Here is a 16,381-nt window from a genome sequence, read left to right as displayed (position 1 = left end):
GAGATATTTGTAGCAGATAATTGTTTCAAATTTTCTTCAATCTCTGACTCTATATTTTCTAACTCTTCATGCTGTGCACATGACATTGAAACTCAACCATAAAAGATGTGTAAGTGGAGACTTGGGAAGCAATGCATTTTCTTGTGCTAATGACTCTTTGTTTTTTGAGCCAAATGGACAACTTGTGTAGACAAATTCCTTCATCACATAAATTCATCACATAAAGTATGCATTGAATTTGCCAATGATTGTACCTGAAAAAGGACCACAATGTTTAGCTTATGGCAAGTAAAAGGCCTCTGCAGAATGTTTAATATATATGTCTGTTAAAAATAGATGAGTCATGGTGATGAAGAAGACAAGTCACTCTAGTGGGGTAACATATCTTGCCCTCACTGTCTGGTATGTTGCTTGCCCTGAAAAGTTTCTATCATCTCAGCTGACACATCTGTCAAACAATTAAAGCTCAACAGCACTTTTTAAAAGATTGGAGCTAAACGGTGCAGTGTCCTGAAAATGGCTGTCCAGTTTGCATGAGCTAGCTTTGGGCTATACAAGTAAATTATCAGTACTGACCCTGTGTTAACTGCCTTTCATTTCACTCAATTCCTCTCTTTCAATATAACAGGACAAGGTGAAAGGTGGATAAACGAACCCATTTCATAGAATCATAGAATGTTTTAGGTTGGAAGGGACCATAGAGACCACCTAGTTCCAACGCACCTGCCATGAGCATGGGCACCCTCCACTAGACCAGGTTGCTCAAAGTCTCATCCAACCTGGCCTTGAACACTTCCAGGGAGGGGGCATCCACAGCTTCCATTTGCACTCTGCCATTCCTAACTATTCCTTTTTAATCAGCCAGGACTCCTCTAACTGCAGACTAAAGACCTCAGTCCAGAGGGCACAGTGCAGACAGGAGCACAAAGTCCCTGGCAACACCAGCCAGATTCATAAAGTTTTATTGCATCAAGAAAAAGTTGATAAATCACCTTTGCCTTTCTGATCTTGGCTTGCAAATACAAAACAGGCAGAGGAAGTTGGGGGAACTTTGTGTCAAAAGGATTTGTAGTTGGCCATAAAGTCCCCATATGGGTTATCCTTTCAAATTCAAATGCAGTCATCCACAAAGGAAGCCAGCTGCCATTTTGTTGTGTGGACTGCCCCGTGTAAAAATACATTTGCAGTCTGTTGTACATACGCAGTGTCATCAACCGCCATTCAAAGAAACCTCTCCGTGTCCACATTCTTTATCTACCATTCGCCAAGCCTTGGCTACTATCTGCATTATGTTTACAGATATATGTATTTTTTTCTAATAACACTGAGTAGAGGTACAAGTAAGGTGTTCTAGCACACAGCCTCTCACTTCATCCTCTATTCAGGTCTATGCCTCTGTAGCAGAGGTTAGACTGTGGATCTATTTAAAGACCTTTTCTTGACTCCAGCCTGTGTGTTAAGCAAAATACATGAATTATGCTAGTAAATTGTGGAAATGCAGGAACATGAGATGTGGCAGAGGCCTGTAAAGCTCACAGAACAGCCTGGGATGGCATCCTGCAATGGATGTGCCATTTCTCCCTACTCTTCTCATGAAGAGCAGGACTCATTCATCACGAAAACTTGCATGGTGTAATAAAGTGAAATAGTTAGCAGACCAGGGAGGATCAGCCCAATCTCTAGTATTTCCACGTAGGATATCAGGTTTTCATGGAGATCTCCTAGGATTCCACCTCGGTTCTTTGCCACTGTGGTACATGGAAGTGGATTGATGCAAATCTCTGGCTAACCAGCTTGGTGCTGGTAAGTCAAAGTGTCTGTGCACTGATACTGGTGATCTGTGATACTAGGGGAAGTTACTTATTAGTAGGACATTAGTATAAAAATATGTATGAAATAAATGGTGACTCTTAGAGAACAGGATTTCTAGATGTCATCATTGCTACTGATGGCAAGTATCTACTTACAGCCCATCTTCCAAAAAGAAGGCTTTTGGGATTAGTCGGAGCAGGTACTTCCCTATTACTCTTGCCTCTGCTACAACAACTAGCAATGCAGAAAGCATTGAATCAGGGGGTATACAGTTCTCATACTTGGGGAAGCTGGAACTTCCCCCCCATTTTCTCCCCTCCTGAAGACATTACTAACATGGGGCTCCAGGGAACCATGGCTCTGGAGTGCCCTGTCCCACTCACCTAGTTTTATTCTTCATGCTGGGCAACACAGATAATAGATTTATTTTTTCTGCAACTGGAGAATGATGATGTCGTGGGCATTTGGCAGACTGAAGGCAGGGGGAAGCTGCATCCCCCAGTGTTTGGATGCTAATTTTGCCAAGTGTCCTGGATTTGCCTGTACCCTTCTGTGAAGGCAGAGGCAGCTGTGAAGGCAGAGGCAGCTGCTTTGGTATGAGGTGGACCCAGAACTGTGATGGACTTCTTAAACTTTTGGACAACCAGAAAAAGCTGTGCAATTGATATGAGGCCTTGTTGAAGGGAAGCCCATGAAATCATGGATGCCACATGTGCTCCTTCCCATATCTCATGCTGTGATTTTAATGAGTAATCAATAGCCAAGGCCTATGCTGCTTTGTGGAAAGAGGAATACTGAGGAATATGTTGCACTAATAAGTTACAGGGTTCAAAAACATATGGTGTGCTTGTGTTTTTAAATTTCTGGGGTGATAGGACTGCAAATCCTATGGCATATTTTGTGCCCGATTAATTTTACGGACTTCATTGGGTAAGTGTTGATTTATTTGCTGCATAAAATATCAATTCAAATGTAACTCTCTGTGCTTGCTAGTTTGTGGACATAGGGTGCCATTTTATTGGCTTGTGCAGATAGCTCACTGATTTTTTTTATTCTTTAATAAAAACTTCCAGCACAGCTGTGGTTTTGCTCTTCCTTGTGAGCGTGTGTCAGCAGCAAGTGCTCTAGCACAGCAGCTCACAAACAACTGGAAAGAAAAGAGCCTGTGAAAGACAGTGTCAAATCTGCTAACCTAGAAGAAGGCAAGCTTGGTTTACCTTATAATAGGGACAGGCTCAAACTGCAGTCACAGTCACATACTGTGGTCCAGATAAAAATTGTTAATTTGTAGTAACTTAATTGCTCTAAATCGTGTTTTCATAGTCTTTGATGAAATGAAATTCATATCATTTGTCTTCTGTAACAAATAGATCAACGTTCTTCTGCTAAAGAAAACCCATTAAAAACAATAGAATGAGAGTGGGGGAACTGCTTGTCCACTGAAACGAAGCTAAATGTGAGAGGAAAGGATCCGGTGAGGAACAGATCAATGAAAAAGTGCTCTCTGTAGCAAAATACAACTTCAACACTCAAGTTAAAAATGTACCTGTTGAATAGATTTATTCTGGAGTTTGCATGGCATAAGGATGGTATGTATCTCACAAAGCCCTCTCTCATTTTGTTTAAATGCTAAGCTGCTGGTCCTCAGTGGGAAACCGCCAAGAGGGGTTGCAGCAGCTCTCCATTGGAGCCAACTGTGACAGGATTGGGACGATCCAGCACGAGTTCCTGCACGCCCTGGGATTCTGGCATGAACAGTCACGGTCTGACCGGGATGACTATGTGTCCATCATCTGGGACAGGATTCAGGCTGGTCAGTCAGTCCGCCACTTTTCCTTTCAGACTCTGATGTTCCACCACTAAACATGGTGGAACATCCCTTCTAGCCATCCTTTGGTGGCCACAGTATTCTGTCACCTAGACTTAGTTTTCAAAGCCAGTGTATCAATAATTTAAATATCAAGTGACATCTGTTTGGGGCAGAAAGTCTTGTTTGTTGTTGCTGTGGTTATTCCTTGTGCCATGGCAGTTCCCAGAGGCCTCACTAAAGATCTGAGTCCTGTTATGCTACCTGTTGTAGAGCAGAGCAACAGAAGATAATAATTTAGTTTCTTTAAATGAATACTCCTAAAACAATGTTACTCTGGAAACAAAACAAAGCAATTGAAAAAAAAAAATCCCACTCTGAAAAACGCAGTGCCACCAAAGCCAGCAGAAAATCTTCAGTGGAAACACTGGTCATCCCCTTTCTCCCTGGCTGCTACACCTGGTGTGGGCAGCAGAGCTGAGAGGGCAGAGAGTGCAAAGCGGGCGTGTAGAAAAGAGGGACCCTTTTCAGGGTCCACATTACGCGAGTGGTTACTTTGGCGATGCAGCTTGTGAATGTACGGGTTGGCATATTTGGCACAAGCCTGAGAGCCAGCACATGGTCTCTCACTCTTCAGCTTGTTGTTGTCCTCTGTGACTTTCAGGAAGTTCAAAACCAAAGTTATATATACAGACTTGATGCCTTCCTAACACAAGTATACACAGAAGACTGAAAAAATAGATAATTATTAAATCTAATGCATTCTTATTTAGTTGTGATCAATAGTCAGGTGCATATGCAAGTATATATTACAGAAAATGATTTAGACTGTTATTTGATTTCCGTTATATTTTGCTAACTGTTTAATGACAAGTTGTGTTATTGTTAGCCATTTGAAACTGCTGCAGGTTTTTTACACTGACTAGAGTATAGTTACTCTATTTTTACTAATTTAAAACATATAAAACTTTACCTTCCATTGTGTAGTTAGTAATGGATTTTTGCTCGTGCTCCAGCAAATGTCTGTAAAGTTAAATTCTGGAAGCTTATCTGATGACAGCTCTAACTTGTTTATTGTGAGTTAAAATAACCAGCAATTAAACATCAGAGAATACAGATTAGAAACAAGGAGGCATTACAGTTGCAAATTGCATTAATTTCAGTACTGAAACAGTATCTCCCCTTTTGGGTATCATAAACCTGTCGAAGTTTACAGGTAGTTTGGCTGGTAGCAAAAAGGTTTTTTTCATTCAGCAGAAGTCATCATGTTAAGTTCCAGTGGCTGAAAGAGGAAAGTAAATAACCCTAGATTAGAAATAACAGTTTTAGAAAGTACAAGTAAATGACTACAAAAAAAATATACTTGGGGATCTGATGGATTCTCTGTACTTTAAGTCTGTACATCAAAACTTGGTCTTTTTGGGCAACAATCAATCTTTCCTTTTATTTTTCCCGTTTAGGTAAAGATCATAATTTCAACAAATATGATGATAGAACATCAGACTCCCTGAATGTTCCCTATGACTATACTTCTGTGATGCACTACAGCCAAAATGCATTCAGGAACGGGACTGAACCCACCATCGTCACTAACATACCAGACTTCATGGATGTCATAGGGCAGCGAATGGATTTCAGTGATTATGATCTCCAGAAACTGAACCGGCTGTACAATTGCTGTAAGTTTCTACATTTCTTTTAACTTTTTTGCTTTGGTATTTGAAAGAAATGAGGGTGATACATACATGTTGGACTCATCCAGGCACAAGTGAAAGAGATGCTAACACATTTGGAAAACTGAATTGTGTTAAAAACACCAGAAGTAATGGTACAGCTAGAAATAACATAGCCCTCCTGCAGAAACACTGCTGGCTAGTAGAGTTTTCTGTGCAATTTTATCTGACCTTTAGTTACAAAACAGCTTTACTCAGCAGCTGATTTTTCCTCATCCCTTGGGTGGCTGTTTAAAATGTGTGCTTCTACACAAAGTTTTTTGGTTTTTCCCCCATTATTCCACATGTCTGTTGCTCAGACATTCTACAGAAATTAGTATCTTTGCTGTGGCTATTGGACTTACCCGACTCTCATGCAATCTGTGAAGCAGAGTGTGTGTTTGTGCAAATAGGGTACAGATGCTGTGATGGAGAAAAGATGTCTCTTCCAAAAGTTGTCAGAAGAGTTAACTTGCTCATGTGGGATTTATTTTAGAAAGTTGAGTGAAAATAAGAGATAGAGAAATACAGATAATTCTTTTACCAGACTAGAATATAATTCTGTAATTGTGACTGCATTAAATGTGCCCTGGCACTCAGATGAAAATTTTTACTTGAGTGCCTCAGTATCCCAAGTAGTGAGTACTGGTTTCCAAATATATTTTAAGCCTCATTCTACAGATACCTTAAATAATAATCAGATTGTGTTTTATTTAAAAAGTGCATTTTTTTGAGCATATGATTCTGATGAAAATATTTCTGTTCACGTGGGTCTAAACTGAGCACACAGTTATTCGCAGCCTTAGCTTTAGTACTGAAATTAACGCATTTTGCAACTGTAATGCCTCCTTGTTTCTGTATTCTCTGATGGTTAATTGCTGGTCATTTTAACTCACAATAAACAAGTTAGAGTTGTCATCAGACAACACCATCTGCCTTCATGGCCCCTGTGCCAGGGAGGACAGGCAGTTCACAGGGCCCAGCTCTCATCCACCCAGCTCTAGACTGATCCTTTCAGGTTAGAGGAAAGACTGAGAACGCCAAACATGGTTTGGGGGGCAGATATCCTCCCAGAGGAATCAAAAGGTTACTTCTGTTGCTGAACATCATTTAAGGAAAAGTTTCAGCAGAGTTTCTGCTAAAGGCCTATGTGGTGAGGAAATTGCATTAAAAAGTGGGAAAATTGCTCTTAAATTGAAAAACAAACAAAAAACCCCAATCCCCAGCATAAGAAATCCTGACTGATTCTGAATCCTGACAGAAAAGTGCTGTTCTGATCTCTTCTTCAGGACTGTCTGCTTTCCTCTTCTAGCTTATGACTTAACAGAACAGACCATGATGTTTCCCTCAGCCACTGGAAGTTAGGACTCAGCTCTCACCCTCCATGTATTTTCTTCCAAGTCCAGCCTTTCACTACATACCAAGAAAGTATCTGACTTTTGGTGCAGATAGAATTCAAAACCTGCCTCAAGCAGTGTCCCCTTCCCCTGTTTACTTAATTAATCTAAGAAATACTTTGTAAGCTACTGGGTCTTGCTTTTCTCTCTTCCTGTTGTTCGGATCACCACTCCATGCCAGCTGGCACTTTCTAATTAAAATAGTTAGGCTACTGCTTTCCTGTTGATTTCATATTTTGTTTTGTATTTTGATTTCAAAGAGTTCTTTCATCTAATTCTTCATTTTTGCTTACCTTCTTGCTGACAAGCTAGCTGTTTTGGTTTTCTTTAATCCGTTCTCCAGCAGTCAATATAATATTTACTGTGAAAATGTTTTTGTGGTTTCACAACTTCATACCAATACTGTATTTTAAAAGGCATCAGTCATATAACACTTCTGATAGCCTTGCAACCTCTAAAGGATTGTCATCTTTCTATGAGGACAGTACAAAACATCTCAGCAGTACAACTGATTTGGCAGCAGTTCATACTTAAGTGCTTCCCAGAGCTACAGCCTAAGTGAAGCATTTGGCTAGCCATTGAAGTTGATTTTTCTGATACTCAAGGTCCTTTTTGTCAAGCAATGAAACCTTTAAACCTGCCACAATATCTTATACATAGTTTGAAAATCAATAGTAATGAAGCATTTTATCAACCTGGTTGTTTTGAAATCATGGTCGGTGTTACACAGAGCTCAGACATGGTACAATGAGAAACAAATCTAAGATTAGGGACAAACTTGGACTGTGTCTTCTCTCACCCATCCAGGTTTACTTTAGACAGAGAAAGCATTTCATACAGTGTTTTCCTTCTCCTATTCAACTGCATAGTCTTCCTTCACTTAATTTTTCACTTGTTATATATATGCAAGACATCTTAAACATTTGTATGAGATGAGATATCCACTGGTCCCAAATGTACCTTTGACAAATGTTTTTTTCAGAATGAGCATTTTGAAAATCAAGGTTTTCTTATTGCAGTGAAATAACTTCTCTACTATATTTCAAAATAAGCACTCAGGCTGCTTCATTAAAGACCCTGTATAAAAATCTGTGGTCATGTGTGGACTGGCCCAAAGAAAGCAGAGGAATGAATGGAAAATCTCAGGACCTTTTGACTGTGTGAGGTTGATGGGTTGGGGCTGGTAGAATTGTTCCTTTTATAAATGCAAGATGTGATATGGTAATTAGCTGGCACCCTCCTGTGCTTGCTAAGTACCCAGAGTGGTCCTCATGACATCTTATTAATGTCAGTGTTAATCACCAAATGCTTTGAGTTCCTGAACATTATACCTATGAATGTTGATATTTTAAGCCTCTAATTATTTGGTGTTTGCAGTTAGTCTTTCTCTGCTCTTTGCTTTGGACCTTCAGAGTTAAAATGTATGTTGTGTAATAGAGATTCACAACTTTTTTTTTTTTTTTTAATGTTACAGCCTCCTCCCTAAGTTTCATGGACACATGCAGTTTTGAACTTGAAAATATATGTGGCATGATTCAAAGTTCAGATGATAACAGTGACTGGCAGCGTTTGTCTCAGGTTCCTGCTGGGCCAAATGCCGATCACACTAATATGGGAGAATGCGAAGGTATGAGAAAAGATTGTTCTTATCTCTCTGGGAAGTGTTTTCTGCAGAGGCATGTGAGTTGAGTTCTGTCTTGGCCTTGTTCTCTGTTTATTTGTTGACAAATTACAGTTCATTTTTAACTAAGCAACATAAATCTACATACTTAGGGACATCATATGATACATTTGATTTTCTGTTTATTTGAGAAGATTGAATGTCCTTATCTCTTCTGATCTGTTTTATAGTCTTAGTGTCACATCGAGAACTATATAGAATGTTCTAATCTATGGTACAGACACACAAGAAAGACTGCTGCTTTTCTAAATGATTGCTTAATAAGTCTTTGGAAAGGATTGGGATTTAGACATCAGGTATATTACCAGGGCTCAGGTGAACAATTAATTGAGAATATAGCCAGTTGTTTCTGAACCTATCAGAGGAAACTTTGAGTCCAGGAGCTTAAACCAGTCCTCCAGAGAGAGAGTTAACTGTGAATTACTGGCACTGGGTAAAGAGTAAAAGCTCATGCTTTTGAGTACAAATTGATAGAGACAGACAAATGAGGAAAAAAGTTGCAAGGACAGTAGTTCTGCTGCTGGAGAATGTGAACAGGTAGCAGTCTTCAGTTTGAGGATTTGTACAGGATCTACCTTACCCTGACTTAACTGTGTCTTTTACCGGTATTGCAATACAGTGTTAAGAATAACAAGTATGCCAGGAAAACATTGTTTTCTCTCTCCTCTACCATCATTTTCTCATTGACTTTTGACAGATTCTGGCTACTTCATGCATTTCAACAGCAGCACTGGAGCAGAGGGGAGCACAGCTATCCTGGAGAGTCGAATTCTGTATCCCAAAAGGGGCTTTCAGTGCTTACAATTCTATTTCTATAACAGCGGTCACGAAAGTGACCGGCTGTATGTCTGGGTCAGGGAGTATACTTCAGCCCATCCGAATGGTACTTTGAGACTCATTGAAGAGATAAAAGGTATGGAATAAGACTGCATTTTGGTTTAATCTGTACTCAATATCCTTTTCAAAGTACTGGGGCAAAATATTGTAGCAAAGTGACTCATCTCCTAGGATTATTCTTTGGCTTCTTCTCTAACTATGTAATTGATTCTCTGCTGCTGAAATTATACTTGATGGATCCTCATAACCCATTTTAATATAATAGAATAGAATATATATATTATAATATAATCAAGTACCACAAATTACAAACCTTTGTGTTATCAAGATAGTTTTCTCACCAAAATAGCTAAAATTCCATGAGCAGTCATTTTAACTGTTCTAGAATTTCTGGTATCAATAGCAACAGATGAAGTTGGTCATTGGAGTAAATTACAATGAATAAGAAAGTAATAATAAAAAAATTGAAAATGTAAGTGTCCTGGAATACCTAACACATCAATTTTAAAAAGATAAATAAAATTTAACTTACTTTTTGAACAATTACTTAAGTTTGAAATGACTTAACTGAAATATATGGGCAGCAGATCATGACTTGAGTTGTAGATTGAAGAAATTTTTCTGTCCTACAGGAAAAGCAGCTGAGGTCAGCTGATTAAGAAGAGCTCTTTAAACTAGAAGTACCGACGTTACCTTATGAATAAATTACTTTCTCAAATATTTTACTATTACTTGGTCTCCATTACAGCTACAACTAGTTCAATCTTCTGCTTGTATAAGAGTGTCTGAGCAAGTTCTTTTACTAAATAGATATCAAGTTCGCTCTTCTGCCTCTTCTTGTCCCTTTAGGCTCAGCTGCCAATGATGCCTATTTTTCTTTTCTTTTTTTCCCCACTCTTTTCTTCACCTTGATGCCTCCATCATCCCTGTGTGCTGTTAGGAATCCTTAATGTAAGTTTCAGGACTGCTAAGGCGGTTGTAGATTTCAGATTAGTCTGAGCCCTCCAAACTCTTTCGAACCCTACTTTGAAGCCAAGATTAATTTCTCTACACTTCAGCCTTCTTCACAAATGCTGTTTCATGTATATTATGTCCCATCTCCCATTCTTGCTTTCTCAAGTCCATAATTTCCTTTTAAGTCTCTGATTCATATGTGTGTCCAAATGGGCCACCTACTTTGACAATCTCTGTTTAAACTTTCAGGAACAGTTTGAGATAATTTTTTCCTCCAAGCTCTTTCACCTCTCTCATGTGAGAAGTTACCCTCACCAATGGAGTCAACAAACCAGAAGAAACAGTGACACTGCAACTCTTTTCAGCCATGATCTGATATCCCTGCTCATGAGTTTGTACTGATCTACCATGTTTGAGAGGCTGAGGGACAAGCCCTGAACTCTTTCTGCTGGCCTGTGGCAGATGTGGCCGTCTTCAGCTGGGAGCAGGGGAGGCTGCAGGGATGGGACATTTTACAGCACAGTAGCTGATCTGCTCATTGAACATGAGTCAGAAACCCCAGTCTTGCATATAATCTGTGCTGTTCAAAAAAACTAGTTTATACAGAAAGCAATTTAATGGAAAACAGCGGGATGCTTTTGTTCTTGTTTCTGAGTTTATTTTTTTTTTCTTCCTAATTATAATGGTAACGAAAACCACAAGAAATTAAGACTCATATCTGACATCTGCTGTGTTGGGTTTAGAATTGTTAGGAAAGTAAAGCATGAGTTCTGTACCTGGGATTGGCATGGCTTATCCCATTAATGCAGCTGAAAGTCTGGTCTTTCATGCAGGTGAACATAAACCAGACAGCACAAGAATCTGTTTTGCTATAGATGCTGTTTAACAAAGGATGTCCTACTTTCACCTGCCTTACAAGGCCCCTGTGCAGAGGTCTTCACTTTTGCACACACTGCTCTGGGAGACAAGTAGGATTTGTTAGTGCAGGCACTTTTGCATGCAGCATCAGACTTGCAGTGAGGTTTTATCACATGAAGTGGGTTTTGCAAATGACTGGCTTTAATTTGAACTTAGTACCATTAATCATTTGATGGGCGAATAATGCTTCTGGATAGGCAAACATCTGACAAGCCATTTAAATATACAAAAACAATTGAATGAACAAATCTTGTAGTTCTAGGCTCCCAGAATCCTCTGTAACATTTTTTTTGAGGCATGTTGTTATTCAGTTATTTGAATATACTTTGCTCTGATTTTTTTTATTTTTGATAATACAGGTGACAGCCATCTTTGTACATTTAATGATCATAACATTTATACTAATTTAATGCAATATTCTTTAAAAGGATAAAAGAAAAAATAGTCCTAAAACCCATTAACACTGTTTTCACTCAAGTTAGAGAGCTGCTATGCATATTAAATCTATTGAAAAAACTGAATTGAGAAAATATGATCTTGCACTGAAAATCTACAGGATAAGTGCCAGTGGAACTGAGAAATTCTTACATAGCATTGATATAGAGTCTGTAGACCTGTGCAGTGTTGGACTGTACTGCTTACTCAGAAATTTCTACCCTTGTTTTTCAGGTTCACCTGCGACTTACTGGCAGCTCCATCATGTTTCTTTGAATGTCACAAGTAAATTCCGGGTTGTGTTTCAAGGCATGAGAGGAAGTGGCTTATCAAATGGAGGCCTCTCTATTGACGACATCAATTTGTCAGAAACTCAGTGTCCCCATCACATCTGGCATATCAGAAATTTCACGCATCTCCTCAACACAAGCCCAGCAGGGACAGCAGGGAGAATATACAGTCCACCTTTTTACTCTAGTAAAGGATATGCTTTTCAGGTCAGCTTGTATGTAAATGGTACCACTGACAACCCATTTAATTTAGCAATGTACTTGCACTTGATTTCTGGAGCAAATGATGATCAGTTGCAATGGCCCTGTGCATGGCAACAAGGTACCATGATTCTGCTTGACCAGCATCCTGATATTCGTCAGCGAATGTCAAACCAAAGAAGTATAACAACTGATCCCCTGAAATTATCAGGTTAGTTAAAATCAGATGTGCTGTCCAGTACATTTAAAACACAGCCAAAAGACAAAGAGTCAATTTCTTTCTTTGTGTAAATTAATGCAGTTTTTTTTCAACTTCTGGAATGTTTAATTTGGTCACAGCAACAATATAAATGATCCATGGACAAGAAAAAAAATGAACATGCAAGTAGGTTAAGATGAGACCCTGGATTTCAAAGTTGATTTGCATAAGAAACAAGTGGATGATCCACTCCTAAAATTTCCCTCATATGCTCTGTGAAGATGCATTTATACTTGCTTTAATGAGAATTGAAGTTTTCCAGAAGGCTTGAAAAGAAAAATACTGAATTAACAATATACATGGTTCATACCAGATAAAAGTGCAGCTATTAAGCAAATCCCCACCCTCCTTGTAAAAGGTACAGTGGTGTCAGCACAAATCTCCAGATGGACAAAGTACTGATCCATATTATATTATCTGTATTCGTTCAAGGTGTGAGAAGATAAGGAGCAATTGTCTACAATAACTTGGAAAGGAGGCAGTTGAGGTAAAGATGTAACTGAGAAATCGTAGGCATCTCTATAAAGAGAGGTTAAAGAAAACCACATATTCATCATTGGATAAAGATAGGATTTAACCCAAAATTACTTGTAAGGATTTTGCCAAAAGAAAACACCTCCACTACTGAATTAGTTTCCTGAGCTTTCAGACTGTAACATAGTGAAGGAAGGAAGGCCCAAAAATGTCTGATTCACAGTATTATTTTTTTAAAAATTATGATTTACATTCATTTTTCTATGACACTGTCTCTATGTGAAAACAAAGCGGTTAATCTAGAAAGACTAAATGTCCTCCCTGTAAATGAAGGGTGCACCACACCAGGTCCTCCATAGATGGTTTACATTTTCCTTGTGCTCTCTGCTGTTATGGCCACAGTGCTTAGTCCTTCTCCTTCCCTAACCACGTTGACACATCGTCTGTTTGCACTCTGCTCCTTCTCCCTTGCTTATTCATATATTGCTGATAGCCCCAGATTCCTGAGAAAAGCCTTGTAACTCCTACCCTTTCTCTAACAGCAGAGATGTTGGAGCAGGCATTTTCTACTCCCTCTGTCAGATAATTTCATAGACAATCAGGCTCAGCTTTGAGATTGAGAACAGGGTTTGATGGAGGGGAGATCAGTGGCCTTTGACCATTCAGGTTGTTTAAGTACCCTTTGCCCTACAACCAGATCAAGAGATTCACTTTTTTGAGAAGCACTGAATTAATTCATTTTACAGATGATTCATGTACTACTCATCTTCTTGCCCACTACACTTTAAAAGAATTAAAAAGAAAATACAACAGGTTTTCAACTAGCTCTCCAATAACCTTATCTCCAGCAGATTCTTTTCTCAATACCTCAGACTAAACCAAGCTGTTGAAGACCTCCATTGTCTTGTGCATCTCATCAGTGTGGAATCTCAGGCAAAAAGTCTGAAAATATTGTAGGCAGGTTCAGCATTGCTCCTACTCCTTGAGTTTCAGGTAATTTATTGTCTTCTCCAGATTCATGATAGCCATGAGCAGAAGCAGAAGCAGACAAAATAGGATGCAGTCTGTCTTTGTTCTTGAGAGAGGCCTCAGTACTCCTTTGTAGCAGAGATTATCTGAGAAGGAAGGGACCCTGTTGAGAAAGAAATCCAGAGTGTTCCCACACTGACATTCAGTTAATTTTTTTTTTTTTTTCAGATTCCTCATCAACTTATTTTTGGGATAGGCCAGATAAAGTGGGATCTGTAGCATCTTTTCCCAATGGAACTACCTTCATGAGAGGTCCAGGAAGTGGAACGAGTGCATTTTTAACTCATCAGAGACTTAGAAGCCGCAATTTTATTAAAGATGACAGTGTTTATGTTCTTTTAACAATGGAAGGTATGTAAACATAGTTAATATTCTTTACGATACAGTAAATATGAAGTATCACATGCTTACCAAGTAAATAATGCTGTAGATATAGATACACATGATGTTCTTTGCACATGAGCAGTTTTGGAAGTATGTATGTATCTAAAATCAAATCATATGTTTGAATAAATTTGTGGATAGGTGCATGCACTTTATAATTCCTTTATCTCATGTGAAGGTGTGTAAAATGATGCTAATCCTGTGCAAATTATTTTGAATAGACTACTTTGAATAAAATTATCTGTTTCTGAAAAAAATCTAGAGGACATTTCCAAAATATATCATGCTCCTGGAAGGTAAACAACCTATTTATCCATTATACCTGTGGACAGGCTCTTTGCTCTTTACTATAAGAACTTATCATTAGAATAAGAGGAAAAATAACTTGAAGACCTTATTTCTTGCGTTTTTATCATGCAGATATATCATATCTACTATCAACTCAGCCAAGTGTTTCACCCACCTTTGTTATGAATACACCCAGTGCCAACACCATCAAACCTACCAATAACGTCGCTGCTACCACCAAGCCTATTGCCACCACCAAGCCTACCACTAGGACTACCACCACCACAACAGCCATCACAACAGCCTCTGTCACGCTGACCAAAGAACCAGAGACAGAAGTTCCAGATTCCTGTCCAGACAACCCTTGTGAAAATGATGGTGTCTGCGTTATTGTAAATAGAGCACCGGTGTGCAGGTAACTGCCTTTATTCAATCTGAAATGCACTTTTAGGATGAGTAATGAAAGTTTCTAGTAGAATAGATCTTTGTTCCTTGTGAAAGGAAAAACAGACTGTAGCTGATTAAGGCAAATATTTCCAACTGCTACTGCGAGACTGAACTTATGACCAGTTTGGGCAACAAAGTTCCTAAGCTCAGCATTTGACCATTTTGAAGTACCCTGCTTGACTTCCCTGTGAATTATATTTTAACTGTGTTTATTGTTTCTGGTAATGTATTAGTCCAATGTTATAAAATGGAGTGTGCATCTCCTTAGAAGTCCCTATAGAAAAATTTAGAAGACTTAAATATAAATGCAGTTGAAACAAAAGAGCATTTATATCAGTAGAAAAGATGTTCAATACTTCTCAGGCAGGAAGCAGCACAGACATTATTTTAGAGTTTGATTCAGAAATATTTTGTATTGCAAATTATGACCATGAATTACCAAAGTGCAGTTGCTTGCCTTTGAAAGCAGCAGTGAAGGCTGAGGACTAAAAAGATTGTTTGCCCTGCAAGAGAATTAGTATCAGGTTTCATTTAGTTCTCTGTGGATACATTTATGTAACCCACCTGGCTGATTAGCACTGTTCCAGTTTTCAAACAAACTCTAAGGCTGAAGGTAGTAACCTTATGTGCTGCTGTGCCAGGGCAGGTAGATTGTGGGGGAGTGCTGTGAGGCAAATGTCTAAGGGCCAAGAGCAACAAGAGTCAGGGTGACTCATTAAGTGTTATATCTCCCCATTTAGAAACCTTTTTAAAAAACAATTCTTGTGCAACCCATCAGAAGCAGGTCACAAATATGAGTAAATGACAAGAAGCTGTTCCAAGAAGACAAAAAAAAAAAGTTATGCTGAATGTTTTGCCTGATTTCGAAATTACTGAAAGAGAACATTTATTTTCTGGTATCTCTGGACTATTTGAAGCTCTGGTGCCTATGTGACCTACTTTCCATCCTAGAGACATGTGTGACCAGCAGTCAGTTGTCACTCTGATTTTGTATTGGGAAACAAGGGGGAATGTGATACAGAAGCCAGTTCTCATGAAGTCCCCCAACAGTCAGCATCTTTGCAGGGCACTGCAAATGGACTCATTTTCAGAGTTGAGGGTAGTTCTGAATAAATGGTTTATACAGGAACTAGAAAAACAGTACCTAAGGAGCAACCACGGTTAGAAAGATAGGGGCAGATGAGCACTCAGCAGTACTGTACATACTTTTTTTTTTTTTTTAAATTAGACCATTGGGACCCTCGTATGCTCACTATAGCAAGTTTTGGAGCTGATTATGGTGCTGGATAAGGTGAAGGAATCAAGGCCTGGAGACTGTTTTTAGTCCTAAAACCAGATGACTGCTAGGATGTTAATTTCTTATCTTCTTCTTGGGAGAGGGCAGAGGCTGCTTGTACAAGTTCTTTAAATTTGAAAATAAGCCCCTTCTGACAATGAGAAGGTCTAATCAGAATGT

At 38.9% G+C, this 16,381-nt stretch overlaps 1 protein-coding gene across 1 annotated transcript in view; it reads left to right on the top strand.

The window, feature by feature from the left end:
* Positions 1–16,381, top strand: part of MEP1B (meprin A subunit beta) — a 29,024-nt gene that overhangs the window by 10,527 nt on the left and 2,116 nt on the right. Inside the window, 7 exon segments of the mRNA XM_029085677.1 lie at positions 3,447–3,625; positions 5,080–5,298; positions 8,203–8,355; positions 9,107–9,322; positions 11,788–12,255; positions 13,975–14,157; positions 14,611–14,893. Of these exon segments, the coding sequence (XP_028941510.1) occupies positions 3,447–3,625; positions 5,080–5,298; positions 8,203–8,355; positions 9,107–9,322; positions 11,788–12,255; positions 13,975–14,157; positions 14,611–14,893 (1,701 nt within the window).

This window comes from Antrostomus carolinensis, unplaced genomic scaffold, assembly GCF_000700745.2.
Source record: "Antrostomus carolinensis isolate BGI_N321 unplaced genomic scaffold, ASM70074v2 scaffold21716, whole genome shotgun sequence".
In the NCBI taxonomy this organism is placed as follows: domain Eukaryota; kingdom Metazoa; phylum Chordata; class Aves; order Caprimulgiformes; family Caprimulgidae; genus Antrostomus; species Antrostomus carolinensis.
Note: the sequence above shows the minus strand (reverse complement) of the source record. Positions and strands in the feature narration are given on the sequence as shown.